General features: G+C 38.4%; 1 protein-coding gene across 1 annotated transcript in view; it reads left to right on the plus strand.

Annotated features, from left to right (window-relative positions):
- The first annotated feature begins 219 nt into the window (after positions 1 to 219).
- Positions 220 to 15,258, plus strand: part of LOC113099201 (histone-lysine N-methyltransferase 2B-like) — a 30,307-nt gene continuing 15,268 nt past the window's right edge. Inside the window, 19 exon segments of the mRNA XM_026264299.1 lie at positions 220 to 366; positions 1,121 to 1,306; positions 1,309 to 1,325; positions 3,437 to 3,538; positions 3,768 to 3,878; positions 4,258 to 4,334; positions 4,430 to 4,650; positions 5,560 to 5,663; positions 5,899 to 6,036; positions 6,263 to 6,271; positions 6,273 to 6,422; positions 6,574 to 6,691; positions 6,829 to 6,907; positions 7,039 to 7,199; positions 7,285 to 7,455; positions 7,550 to 10,586; positions 10,688 to 10,780; positions 11,263 to 11,372; positions 11,448 to 11,585. Coding sequence (XP_026120084.1) covers positions 243 to 366; positions 1,121 to 1,306; positions 1,309 to 1,325; positions 3,437 to 3,538; positions 3,768 to 3,878; positions 4,258 to 4,334; positions 4,430 to 4,650; positions 5,560 to 5,663; positions 5,899 to 6,036; positions 6,263 to 6,271; positions 6,273 to 6,422; positions 6,574 to 6,691; positions 6,829 to 6,907; positions 7,039 to 7,199; positions 7,285 to 7,455; positions 7,550 to 10,586; positions 10,688 to 10,780; positions 11,263 to 11,372; positions 11,448 to 11,585 — 5,146 coding nt within the window. The 5' untranslated portion in view covers positions 220 to 242.

Consider the following 15,258-nt stretch of genomic DNA (forward strand, 5'->3'; position numbering starts at 1 on the left):
TATATTAATTTTATTAAAGTTAATGCAAATACAATTTTCCAACATGTAGTTAATTGATTTAGCTTGAAATAGCAAATTAGCTGCTTTAAAGATAATCTTAGTTGGCGCAATGCATAAAACAGATTTTTTTTTTAAATAAATAATTATTTGTCCGCCACACTGACCTTTTAATTATGTATCCTTTCTGTGAAAAAAATAAAATGTGTGGTAAACCCATCTGCACAGTCAGATAACATTTTATTATGCGTGTAGGAAACTACTGCACCATGTGCTTCAAGTGTTATGAAGATAATGACTATGAAAGCCAGATGATGCAGTGCTCCACGTGTAACCACTGGGTCCATGCTAAATGTGAAGGCCTGACAGGTGAGTGAGTGACAGAATCTGATGCATTGATTTATTTTATTTTATTTTTAAATACTTAATTTATCATATTTTTATCTTATTTTATCCATCAAATATAATACGACTTTTCGGCTTTTATTGCAATGACACTTTTAGGCAATTATATATTTTATATTGATTTATTGTGCATATAAATGTTTTTTTTCCTTTTTTTGTATGTGGCTGAAATAAAAAAAGCATTCTTTTTGAATCCACGGAGAAAGCATTGTGCCGTTTTAGTATTTATTTAAACTACTCCGTTCACAGGGTTATCACTTTGCAAGCATCACATTGCATTTCCCAATACTTATAAAGACAAACACAGTGGAACTTTCCCACCGATTGCACATTTTTTTTGTGCAAATCATAATTTGAAGTTTCTTAAATATATTGTTCATATATGACTCTTTAATATTAAGCAGAAGTAACTGAGTAATTAATGTGAGTTTTCTAACCGTTATATGCTTATTAAGCAGTGGGAAGTGTTGGGCAAGCTACTTGGAAAATGTAGTAAGCTAAAATAACAGTTACTCATCATTTAATGAAACTTCACTACACTAAAGCTACAGCCCTGGGAAATTTAGCAAGCTAAACTACAATAACATGACAAAAGTAGTTTACGACATCTAAGCTATTTGTTTACAAAATTAATTTATACAAGTCAGTGCTCTCTCTGTGATCAAACAAAACTGTATGTCAGGAAGTCAACGGCTTTGTGTCTGACTCCTTCTCACAGATGACTTGTATGAAATCTTGTCGAGTCTGCCTGAGAGTGTGGTGTACTCCTGTCAGCCGTGTTTACAAGAGCAGCCTGATGGAGAGGACGTTAATGGAGCAGTCTGGAGGGAACTGCTCGACCAGGAGCTGAAGACTGGCTTGGAGAGGGTGCTTTCTTGCCTGCTGAGCTCCAGCCCCACTAAGCACCGGTCACCTGCAAAAAGGTGGGCTTCCAGTCTCTCCTAAACCAAAGTATGGCGTTCTTTTAAAATTGCCCATTGTTTCAAAAAGCAGTTTGCTTTGTTTCGCATAAACATTTTCTAGATTGTTGACGTCTTAAATACAGTGTTTACTTGATTCCGATAAACCATTTTTCTCATTTGTAAACTCTGCGGTTTTCTTGTTCCGTGATGGGGTTTGGCATCTCACATTATTGTTGATCAAAATCTCCAGAAGACACACATCTTGCTGACATCCTGTTGATTTGAACCAATCAGATGACGACTTTGAAACTCCCTATGTTCCATATTTTTGGGCCTAGATAGTAGGGTTGTAGTAAAGTAAAAGATAATAATAATGATAATCTTAGAGAGCACATTCACTACGATAAGTTCCAGATTAATCAATACTCTGGAAACTGAGAATAAATAGAAAAAAAAAGTCACTTTAGTTTGGGGACCAATTCTCGCTATTAACGTAACTATTAAATAAGGATTAAACTGCTTATTGGCTGCTATTTATAGTCAGTGAGGTAGTTGTTAAGTTTAGAAATGTGTAAGTTTTAGGGACCTAATATGGGTTCTGCAGAATAAGTCATTAATATATGGATGTCATTAAAAAATGTGGAGATTAGCAGAAACAAGCTAATGCAACCTCTTATTTGCTTGGTTTATGTTATATGTATATAATTTTATATAATATATATTTTAATATGGTTTTGTATAGTACTTGGCGTATACCGGTTCATACCGAAAACTGGTGTATATTTTCGTTACGATGTTCATTTTAATATACCGCCATACCGATGTATTTAATTACTCAACGTTCTGAACAAAACGTTATGCTGCGCCGCGGCGGCGCGACACTGTTTCAGACGGACCCTTTACAATGTTGCAACTTCTAAGCAGCGAACTACGAGGCGTGATGAGGGTAAACACAGCAGTGCTCTGGTGGTTATGTTATAATGCCTGTTTCACACACACCCATGTTAACGGATTCCAGCATTCATACTGCACAAGGTTGCGGTCCATCAGTGCGTTCATGGAGCAGTGCGTCTGCAGCAGTGCAGCGATTGTCAACGTTTTCGCAGGAAAAATGATCATGGATTGACACAGAAATGCAGTCATTTCACAATAAATGTATACTAATTAAGCTGTTTCACAAGCAACACATGTTGCTGGCTAGGTTTAAAACAAGAAAAAGAGTTTTTAGATAAACAAGGAAAACTATATATATATTCCCTTTTATGGAAGCAGAAAAAAACAAAGTTCATTAAGACCTGTGGGATTGCTTGTGATAAAGATTTAAATGCAAAAGGCACGAGACTGTTTCTGTCGATGGTCATTTTAAATATTTTAACAGATGTGCTTTGGGGCTGCAATTAAATTACCATTTTTGAATTTTTATTGAATTTTTTATTATTATTACTAATAAAAACTAATTGTGCTGTTTGTTTGTTTTTTGTGTGTGTTTTTTTACTAGTGGTGGGAAAAAAATCACGACATTCTGGATTCGGTTTGCAATTAAATAATTTACAGTCTCCTATAAATGTTGTAAAAAACTTGCATCCCATGTGAAACAATTACCATCCAAATCAGGCTTTTGGCTTTAAAACCTCTTTTAAACCTAGTATAAACCTTTTAAAATTGCAGCAGTCTGTTTCCGTTGATTGTTTAAAATGCAGTTAGAATGATGTACTGTTATTTCACACATGTCCATTAAAATTCCAACTAAATGTTTTTATTCTGTGAATAAAGCCATTGGAATTAATAGTCTGAGAGGTTAAAGAAAAGTCACGATTCATATAGTCCTAGTCATTTCTTTCAAACCAGCATCAGTCATTGTGATCAACTGTGAAAAGTCTTGGAAAATCATTAGTCAGAATGTGCAGAATTTCTGCGGTTTGTGCTTTTAATCGTTCCAGTCCAGTCTTACAAAGCCAAATCAAGAGGAAATGTGTATATATATATATATATATATATATATATATATATATATGTATATGTCTGTGTGTGTGTGTGTGTGTATAATCTTTTACAGGAAATAAACAGGACGTCTATAAAAAGGAACACTGCTTAGTTACAGATTTCTGGTATTTTGTTTTTTTTATTTGTAGTGCACTACAATGGGTTCCCTGAACACTGTGGATGAAAATGTACCTGTCTGTGACTTCCGTGCTATTGGAAAGAAGTTTGAGGAAGGCCTGTACACATCCTTGGTCAGTGTCTGTGCTTGTCTTAGATCTGAGATCAACATAAGGAGAAACTCTTTAGCACTGTAGCTCAAAGTTTGCCTTCTGAGTCACAAAATGTATTTGTTATTGTTATTGCTAAATTGAAAAATGCCATAGTTATTGGTCCATATTCCAAGGTTCGTTTTAAACCATTGTTTTAACAGAAGAATAAAAAAATAGGAATGTTGATTTAGTTTGTGCCTTTACCAAGCAGAAATCCTTTCATGAAGATGTGGTGAAAGTAATTCGCAATCACATGGAAGATGAGGAAATTTTACCAGAGGACCAAAGACCCACTGCCCTTGCCCGCTCGTATTACTGGAAGGTCAGATTCTTACATATGTAATTACAAATAATCAAATTTTTTTTTTACCCAACCAGTCTGGGTGGCTTAGGTCATTCTGTGAAAACATTACTAATGATGCACTTCTTAAAAATACAAGTCTGGTGTTTTAGTCATGTTATGACTGTAATTTCAGTTGCTATTTGACACGACAGTTGTTTAAAATAGTGACTGTTAGTTTTATCATCTAGAAGTTTAATTTAATCTTGCATGAAACTTTTTTTTTTTTACTTTTGGCAGTCCAATCACATGAGATAAAACAAATTAATATGTTAGCATGCATTTCAAAGTATAGTCCTAGAAATGCTCTTGTTTTTCGTGGTTAAAATCTGCTTTTCAATCTTTTTTTTTTTTTTTTTAGCTCTTAGAGGAAGTATATGGTTGGTTTAACAGTCGGGACCCTAAAGTATGGGATCCACGCTCTAAACATCTGCCAGCGTAAGCACCATCAAATTCTTTCTGTTTGAAATAAACATTCATGTATGCGCTGGAACCGTTTCTTTTGGCAATGACACATGCCTCTATTTGTGCAGCGGGATGCTTGCGCATGCTGTGATGCCGCCAAATTATGAACATGTTTATGCTCAATGGCGTGAGAGAGATGCATGTCACAAGATGTTGGACGGCGCCCCACAGATGACTGGAAGACACGTGGATGTTAAATTGGGAGAAGAGGAGGATGTGTCCACACCTTTAGCCCATAACTCTACAGGATACTTTATGGACCATGGGGCATTACAAATGAACCTGAAAGGTAAATAAACACACAGGTATTTGAATGACATTAGTAGCCATTCATTATTGTGAAAGGAAAATATGGAAAGCAGTGCAAATTAACATAACTTAAGGTTTTTTATATTATACAGCTTATAAAAGCACAAATAAGCCCTCCTTCACCAAACACCAGACCTAAAGACAATATATAATCAATATCCATAAAGATAACATAAATTACTTTACATTGGAATGTTGTGTGCTTTCAAAAAATCGGAAGACACTGAAAAAATATACAAACACTTGGGTAGTACATTCACCTCTACTTTATCTGTTATTCTACCCAATCACAGTGGGAGGTGGTCCAAATGCTCAAGATCTTGCTTTAGATTGGACAAGAGAGACTGATAATTGGCCACATATAAATCTTTATAGTTGCGTATAATGCAAACTCCAAGGTAATTGAATTTCTTAGGGATAATTTTAAAAGGAACCAAACCTAAAGATGATAGACTGACCCTATCACCAATAGGCATTCATTTACTCTTCTGTAAATGAGGCAACTCATTTTGTCTCCGAGCTAGAGCAAGTGGTTCCATTGCAACTGCAAATAAAAGTGGTGACAAAGAACAACCCTGTCTCATGCCACATTGTAGCTTAAAGTAAGCAAATATATTATTGTTAGTGCATACAGCAGCCGATGGAGACGTATATAAAAGTTTGATTCAAGGTATAAACTTATGGCCAAATCCAAACCTCCATAATGTGTCAAAGATAGCCCCACTCCACCCGGTCAAAAGCCTTTTTAGCATCTAGTGAAAGCACTACCTCCAGTGTGCCGGGTGGAGAGGGTCTATAAAGAATGTTCAAAATTGTCTAATGTTAGAGAAAGAGTAACAATTCTTTATAAAACCTGTTTGACTAACGTTGGATTTTGATGTTCTCCCAGGGAAGAAGGCTCGGCCTACTAAATCTGACCTGGACACAGTTTTGTCAAAAGACGACGAGAGACAGTGCGCTCTGTGCCAAAAATACGGTGATGCAAAGGCCAGTGTAAGTAGTTAAGACATACAATGTAAACTCACCACAGTATTCTACCTTTTATTATAGCTTTTTTTTTTACTAGGCCTTAGCATGGATTGTAGGAATGGTGCAATGGTTCACAGTACTTTTCCTAAGGGTTCTTACAAAGTTATAATTATCAGATGGATTGTCATTAAACTGCAGTATACAACTCTTACTGTTAACTGGAATTACAATCCTTTGTATTATACATTTCTCTTCCCAGGATGCAGGGAGGTTGCTCTATCTCGGGCAGGATGAATGGGCTCATGTAAATTGCACCATGTGGTCTGCAGAGGTGTTTGAGGAGGACAATGGTTCACTTCTGCATGTTCACAGTGCTGTTGCAAGAGGTCGTCTGATGGTAGGTCATTAATCTCATGTAATTCTGGTTCAACTGAGCCATTGGTGACACATTGTACTGTCTTGAGTTAATAACTTTAACAAACATGGTGGTTTATAGATTGTTAATGTACAATGTAATAGTTTGAAATTATATAATTTAGTATTTAAACATGAACAGTTTGCTTCCATCAGTTAAACTCAATATAATGTTTGGCTTTGCTAATGTTATGACTTTCCTTCCATAGCGCTGTGAGCCGGTGTAACCGAACTGGGGCAACAGTAGGTTGCTGCCTTACTTCGTGCCAGAGTAACTACCACTTCATGTGCGCCCGCTTTCGCAACTGTGTCTTCCAGGATGATAAAAGAGTTTTCTGTCACAAGCATCGTGACCTTATAAGTGGAAAAGTGAGCTTTCAGTTTAATAGCATTTAATTTAGTCATAGCTGCTAATTTATTCTTGGTTTATAGTATTTACAAAAAAAATCAGTTAAATAGAAACTTGGTATTACATGGCTGGTCTGAGAGAACACTTTTTTTTTCTTCTGTAATTTAACAGATCATCACTGGTCAAGGGTTTGAAGTACTACGGAGAGTTTATGTGGATTTTGAAGGGATTAGTTTTCGCAGAAAGTTTTTGACTGGATTGGAGCCGGAGTCAATCAATTTAATGATAGGTTGGTCTTTTATTGTTGAAGTATATATAAATAACACAATGTTGTAATGTGTATAAATATAAATGTAATGCACTGTTGTATAAAAATTATTGTACAATTCCTGCACAATGTTTGAAACAAAAATGTTCACCTGTTAGGTTCTTTGCTAGTAAAAAAGCTTGGAAAGCTGAGTGAATTATCTGCCTGTCATGGAAAACTTTTCCCCGTGGGTTATGAGTAAGTAGATTTTAATTTTTTGTTTGTTTTTGAGTTTGCTCCTGACATAATGGACATGCTACTACTATGACACTTTTAGTATTGGAACCTACTTGCACATCAATACATATTTTGTTTCTTCTGCTTTTTAGATGCTCTCGCTGGTATTGGAGTACTGTGAACCCCTTAAATCGATGCAAATACACATTTCGCGTTAGGGAGGTCTGTCCAACTGTTCAGGAAAAACCAGTGGAAGAGTCAACTGATCAGGGAGGAAACTGCACAATTGCCCACAGCCCATGCCCCCAATCAGGTCAATAATATTACTAATTGCAAATTAATAGCTTGTGCTTATGGCATTTTTTGAATAATCAAATAAAGATATATGTTTTCATTAGAATCTGAAGCCCCGGGAGTGGTTTTATCTTCAACTAATCCTTCCACTGAAACAAATTCCACCTCGTTATCTATCTTTGCCAAACCGGACCTTGGTGCTCGTCCCAAAATCCCTTTATACCCCCAGAACAGAAGACCTGCTGGAGGACTATCCAGACCACTGCCTTCTCCAGGTAATTAATATAATTTCAATGAAGATGCATATGTGGCCTTCACAAAGTTCATAAGAAGCATTTTAATGGTTGATTGTTTGTTTGTTTTAACCAGGAGCTGCCCCAACCAAACCTCACCACATCCTGACTATAAGTGATTTGGATGACACTCGAAGGCCACGACGGCATAGCCTACACCCACAGAATAGTGGTACCCGCAGTCACATGACCTCCCCTACTCTTGGATCTCCTGCAGGCCCAATTGCATCTAGAGCAGGTGGTTCCCACCACCCTAAAACCTCCCAGCCTACCTCCCCCATTTTCCCCCTTGGTGCTACTGAAAACCAGCTGACCTCTTCATCAGCTCGTCCTGTTGGTCGAAGTGCTTCCTCAGTCCGGGGTTCTGGAATATTGACTCCCCATTCTACCTCAGGACTGTTTTCACAGTCCACAAAGCAAGGTGGCATTGGCTCTAGCCCTTGCACCAAACGATCCCTCACCTCTCCCACCCACCTCTCCACAAGACCAAGGCCTTTTGATTTTAATCAAATAGACTCTGTTGAACTTCCACATAATTTTATAGCATCACCACAGGAGCATCCAGCAGAAAATGGTGCCTTGCCATTAAGAGACCTTTTGGGTTCACAAAAAGGTAATCATCTAGGTAGTGACAGGGATTTCCCTTACACATCCTTCCACTTAGAGGCAGACTTGACTGTGGCACCTGAGCTGAGAACAGAACTTGAAATTGAAGAAACCGAACTGAATGAAGGTGTTGCTATGAACTGCAGTGCACAAATTGTAGTTGAAGGTGAAGACAACCAGGTAGACTTCTGGGAGCCAGATGAAGAGAAGTCCATAATGTCTACCCAGGGATTGTCTTGTCCCGTTGATCCTTGTAGGGATGACTGGGGTAATAGTTCTTCTGATGGGGACATGGAAAACTACTTCAACTTCAGACGCATGGTGGTTACTACAAAGGCTCAGAGGGATGCCTCCCAGACATCTGCATCTCCATCTTTAAGGCAGATTTCACAACTTGATGGTGTGGATGATGGGACAGAGAGTGATACAAGTGTGGCTAATAATGATAACCAGGGTGTAAAATTGTTGAATCAAGCCCAAAAGCCACACAAACCACTCAACGCTGTGCCTCATGAACAGACTGCTAGCAATGGGCTATGTTTGGCATTTCCAAATCCTGTTTCTGATTTTTCTTCAATTTGGTTAGAACCCGTGTCCAACTCGGAGGTTGTTGCTGATCAAGATTCTTTTGGTGTAACTCAAACATTGCAATCAAACCCTAGGGTGGTTGTACACTCACAAGACACTTTGACTAATTTTGTTGACCTAAAGCCTATAAACCATGCATTTTCTATATATGGTAATGATTACCAAGCCCCTCATTTAATGGTAGAACCAGAGACACCCTTAATTCTGGAGAGATGTGATCCTCTTTCACCAAATGCACATTTCACTGATTTGGTCCCAGTCCAAGATTCTCTGAGTGACCCTCCAGACCCTAAAGAATTGTACTTGGATCCTAGTAGTGGCCACTTTGTGTCGTCTATAGATGACTCTAGAGTTCACCAAAACAACCACTTGCAAGATGATTCCCCTGACTTAATGGAAGTGAATGGAATTCAGAGTCTACAGCAACAAAATCCTGTTCCTTCCACAGTGTTACCCAAATCTGCATCATCTTCTGAACCTTTATCTTCTGATTCCTCTGCACACGTTCCTTTTGCAGCATGCCCAAATCAGACACCTTCTGCAAATGTGTCCTTGTTCCCAGTCCAAACTCCTGAGGGTAAGACGGTCTTGCCACCCATGGAGAGTTTCAGAACCAAATTACACCCACCTGCTGAAACAAGGCATCCTGCCTCTTCAGTTCCTGGAGGGGCAATGCCATGTGTTCCCACACATTTGCCACAGAAACCAGAGTCTATGCTGTCTGTACCATCAGCCACTGGTGTACCCCTTGGGACTTATGGGCCAGCTTTGGGTACAGTGTCTGTCCCGTTGCATCCCACTTACCCGCAGCCTGTTGGCTCTACAACAGTTGCCATAGTCTCCTCCTCCTCCTCTATAACTTCTCAGCCATCAGCTCTGTGCCAAGCAATGCCTTCTGCCATTCAGCCAGCCTCTGCTTCTGGTGTCATCAATGGGTACAACACCACACCTATGCAAAGAGAAACAGCTCTAGGACGAAAAATTTCCATCAATTTTTCAACCCCCAGATCAACAATTGAACCCCAACAACAGTTGGTTACCCAAGCATTACCAGGTCATGCAATTCTTACTGTAAAAGAGGTTGGTGGAACCAATGTGGATCCTACACCACATGTTTTACTTGTTAATCGTCTTGGTCAGATTTTTGTCAAAAACCCTGAAAGCAACACCTTCCAGTTGCCAACTCCAAATTCCCCTTCATATAACTGTGTTACACAAATCGCCAGCCTCTTGCAAAGCAATGCCTTATCGGCAACACTTGCAGCAGCTGGGAACTTGCCACCAGTTGCAGGTGCCACCATTCCAACCCAAGTCCCACAAATTGTGTCCCCATTGGTACAGACCTCAAACACCATTACACAGCTACTTACAACTAGTACTAATGGAGCAGCTCCACTACCAGCACCAGATGTTAAAAAGCCACGTAGGAATGCCAAAGCTTCTGGAGATAGAGTGAAAAAACCAAGGATTAAGAAGGAGTCTTCCACACCTAGAAGAACAAAGTCTGCTAGCACACATGGCCCATCTAGCAAACAATCAACAAGTCAAATAGTAACCTCCTCAGATATATCTAATCAAGCAGATAGTGCACAAGCTATCATCAACCAAGCTATGGCTGGATATTATGATCCCAACAAGACTGTTTCCCGAATTCCCTCATCACCTCGTAACAGTACTATTATTGGGAAAATTCATACAAGTTCAGTAGTTTTACCGGAAGGACTCCTTGTCAAACAAGAGATGAAGGCTTCCCCACCAGTGACACCAGAAGCAGCACCTCGACCAAAACAGGTTCGAATGAAAAGAGTGTCCTCTTTATCTGACCGTATTGCCACCAAGAAATCAAAATCTGACTTTTTAGACCTGGACCGCCCTACTAAATTGGAAGAACCACGCAAGTCAAACTCCATATCAGCCAGGTACATAGAATCAGTAGGAATTTACTCAAATTTACAGATGTTTTCTGTGCATTCAAACTCTGCATGGAATATTCCTTTATTTTTTCCCCTTTCTGTTCCAGGTATGGAGTTCGCATTAAAACCCCAACCGTCAAGGGAATTCTAGACTTGGACAAGCTGAATGAAGAGCCTAGTAGTGACTCTGAGAGTGCAAGGTGAGCCTTTAAGTGCAAAAGGGGTAATTCCAGTGATTTCAATAAAGTCATTTAAGTTTCAGTATTATTTATTCCTTTTTGAATTTAAGAAATAATAAACAAACATCACCTTCTACTTCAAGAATATGAGGTTACTGGCAGCATTGTGAGTCGTGCACTGCTAAAGTATTTGCAATATAGTGTTTCAGTTTTGAAGAATCACATTTTAGCACCTAGCTTTATTTTATTTTTTGCTCATCAAACAGTAAATTCAGAACATACATGCAGTTTGCCAAATGTCTGTTATTATAATGTTTTATATATTTCAAAGAAAGAATACAGAGTTCTTTCATATTAAATAATGCCACAGTATTTTTTATGTGGGCAGTTAATTCCAGCTTTTCCACTTAATATCAGACACAAAATGTCAGACACTGAAATGGGATATTTAAACCATTTATCATTTATCACTTATATGGCATTTATCATTTATTTCATTTTAGGCCTGGACCTTGGGATCGTCTTTCCTTGCCTCGTGGTGGAGACAGCAACAAGCCAGCGACCTGGGATCCTGCTAATCGTAATGCACTGTCTGACTGGAACAAATACTCGGGTATAATTTTTTTGTTTTATTTTACTCAATTTAAGGTGTTTCGATGGATAAAACAGTGAGACTCTTTTCTTTTAGGGATGCTGTCCTGTTCAGATGATGAGATGTCTCCCTCAGATGGTGAAGAGCATAGTCCTCCCAGCCGAGACCAGCCCCACCTACGCTTTGAGATCACTAGTGATGACGGCTTCAGTGTAGAAGCAGACAGTATTGAGGGTAGGAGGTCATCTCTTTGACTGTGGTTGGAAAAAATATGCTGTTAAATGTAAAAATGTGATCTACTTTCAGTATGAAAATATTTTTTAACAATTATTTTGTATTTGTTTTTAGCTGTTCTACTGAATCAGTTTATTTATTTTTAAATTATGCAAAATGCATGGTGAGTAGGTAATATTTATTGTCAAACTTAATAATTAATTTGCCATTGGCAGCCCAAATACCTAAATATGTAATGTGTGCATGTAAATTGTAGTGTTTTTACATTTTTGAATGATATATATAAGTGCTATAACAAGTCTCAGTTAGCGTAACACAGTATACGTAGCAAGGACTTTTAAATAATATAATAAATAAAAAAAAACAGATAGAATAGAAAACGAATAGAACAAATTAGTGCTAGAGGTCTTTACATACAATTGCATAATGAAAAGAAAATAGAATACAAAAAGATTAGAAATGAAGTTAGACTTTTAAAAGAATAGAATTAGAATAGTGAGTGCTAAAGTTAGAGGGTCAAATAAAGATGGAAGAGATGTGTTTTAAGCCGATTCTTAAAGATGGCTAAGGACTCAGCTGCTCGGATTGAGTTGGGGAGGTCATTCCACCAGGAAGGAACATTTAATTTAAAAGTCCGTAAAAGTGACTTTGTGCCTCTTTGGGATGGCACAATCAAGCAACGTTCACTGGCAGAACGCAAGCTTCTAGAGGGCACATAAATCTGAAGTAATACATTTAGGTGAATGGGTGCAGAGTCAGTGATAGTTTTGTAGGCAAACATCAATGCCTTGAATTTTATGCGAGCAGCTATTGGTAGCCAGTGCAAATTGATAAACGTAAATTGTGACGTGTATTCTTTTCAGCTCATTAAAAATTAATCTTGCTTGTCGCGTTCTGGATTAATTGTAAAGGTTTGATCGAACTGGCTGGAACACCTGTCAAGAGAGAGCATTGCAATAGTCCAGCCTGGACAGAACAAGAGCTTGAACAAGGAGTTGTGCAGCATTTTCCGAAAGAAAGGGCCTGATCTTCTTGATGTTGAATAAAGCAAATCTGCAGGATCGGACCATTTTAGCAATGTGGTCTGAGAAAGTCAGCTGATCATCAATCATAACACCAAGGCTTCTGGCTGTTTTTGAAGGAGTTATAGTTGATGTGCCTAACTTGATGGTGAAATTGTGATGAAACGGTGGGTTTGCTGGAATCACAAGCAGTTCTGCCATGGCAAGGTTTAGTTGAAGGTTATGGTCTATCATCCAGCAAGAAATGTCTGTTAGACAAGCTGAAATGCGAGTAGCTACCGTCAGATCATCAGGATGGAATGAGAGGTAGAGTTGAGTGTCATCAGTATAGCAGTGGTATGAAAAGCCATGTTTCTGAATGACAGAAACTAATGATGCCATGTAGACACAGAGAAGAGAAGTGGTCCAAGAACTGAGCCCTGAGGCACCCCAGTAGTTAGATTTTGTGACTTGGACACCTAACCTCTCCAAGATACTTTGAAGGACCTATCTGATAGGTAAGACTAGGGCCGGGCGATGTGGAGCAAAAAATATATCTCAATATATTTTGCTATATCCCGATATCTTTACAGGAAAAATAACCCCCCAAAAACTACTATAAAAACAAAAATGCCAAATATTACATGATTAGGGCCCTATGAAATGTTTTATTTTTTTCTTTACCATATGTTTTATTGTTATCTAATTCTGTGTTTAAGCAAGTGTAATTATTTAAATGCATAAAAACAACTTTTTTTCTTAAAATAGCCTTATGTGAAATGTTTTTTCTCCTCTGAAATTCTGTGTATTCACATTTTTCTGGTTAGCAAATGAAGGCATAAAACATTCATTTATTTTATCTTTTAATTATTGAAGATTAAGCAAACCTTTTTTGGTAAACAAAGGGGATTTACCATTAAAAATAATACATGGAAGAAATGTTGTGTGATTATTCCCTAAATTATGTTCGTTTCATGTTAATATTAGTAGTATACTTTTATTTTGACGGGTTTACCTTTACAGTTCTGTAAATTAGAGCTGCAACTAACGATTATTTTTTTGTCGACTAATCTAACGATTATTTTTTTGTTTAGTCGACTAATCTAACGATTATTTTTATTACAATAAATAATATAATCTAATATAAGTACAACTTCTAATATGATATTTCAACCTTTATTCACTTTCAACCAATGTGGTTGAAGTTTTTACAGTATAAAATAATAAAGAGGCAAATAAAATTATTTCACTATGGTAAATATGAGTTTATTATAGCGTTTATAATTAAACCACAGTAGCCATAAATTTAGCTGTCTGAGACGTCAAGAAATGTTCTTTAGCATCACAAACCATAAAATGTAGTCAGGGTTCTGCTATGGTTTAGGATGGTTTCCAGAGAACTGGAGCTAATTCTGGGAAGCTCGGTGGTTTGTGACTGTTGTCTCGCGGCGCGCTGTCTTTTAAGGGGCCGTTCACATCATGTCTTTTGCGCACTCAAGTTCGTTATTTCCAATGTAGGCGCTTGATAAGCACGCTCATAATGGAAGCGACGCGGTGCGACGCGCTCGTTTTTTACAGGCGCGTCCGCACCGCGTCAAGTTAAAAACATCTCAACTTTTCAGAATGCCACAAGCGCAAGAATATCAGACCTGAACCAGGAAGTTGGTCACCAGATCACACGGTAACCAGTTAAACCGTAACACCGGAGAGCGCCAAGATGTTTTCCTATGAGGTGCTCACGCATCGCAGTTGTGCTGCCGTGGTACACCATATCGGTTTTGCAAAGGGAACAAAGGGCCATTTTATTTGTCCTCTGTTTAAAGTATTCCCATACTTTTGATAACAGTAGTCTCTGTTTTTGTGATAGAATACAACTTTCTCCATTCCCAGTATGCCATTACGCGAGATGTAAACAAACAGTGTGACGCGTCGACGCATTTCACGCACGTCAACGTATTTTCAGTTGTCTTTTTTTTTATAGTAGTTCAGCAGCCTCCGGTCTGGTTGCGGACGCCGCCATGTTTGAGACATCACTCGAGGGGAGGGGGAATAAAATCAAGGAGGCGGGGGGCGAGCACAGCACAGAGAAGACAAACAAGCAAAGTGGCGGAATCAGAGCACTATATCGATATATACGATATGTCAAAAACCATATCGTGTTTAAAAATTGTCTCAATATATTTTAAATATCGAGATATCGCCCACCCCTAGGTAAGACTCAAACCACTGAAAAGCGGTTGCCGGGATGCCCTTTGCCAATAGAGTTGATATGAGGATCTGGTGGTTAACCGTGTTAAAAGCAGCGGACAGATCAAGCAGGATAAGTACTGAAGATTTGGATTCTTCTCTTGTCAGTCTTAGGCCTTCAACAACTGAGAGCGCAAGATAGTCTTAATTGAATGTCCACTTCTGAAGCTAGATTGGTTGCTGTCAAGGACGTTGTTCTGTGTGAGAAATGCAGAGACTTGGTTGAACACAGCTTGTTCAAGTGTTTTGCAATGAAAAGAAGAAGGGAAACTGGTCTGTAGTTCTCTAAAACAGAGGGTGGGTTTCTTAAGTTGAGGGTGGGTTTCTTAAGCAGTGGAGTAATACAAGCCTTTCTAAATATTGAGGGAAAAACATCAGTGTGGGGGGATGTGTTAATGATGTGAGTGAGTGCAGGTACAACTGCA

This window comes from Carassius auratus, unplaced genomic scaffold, assembly GCF_003368295.1.
Source record: "Carassius auratus strain Wakin unplaced genomic scaffold, ASM336829v1 scaf_tig00216880, whole genome shotgun sequence".
Taxonomy (NCBI): Eukaryota; Metazoa; Chordata; class Actinopteri; order Cypriniformes; family Cyprinidae; genus Carassius; species Carassius auratus.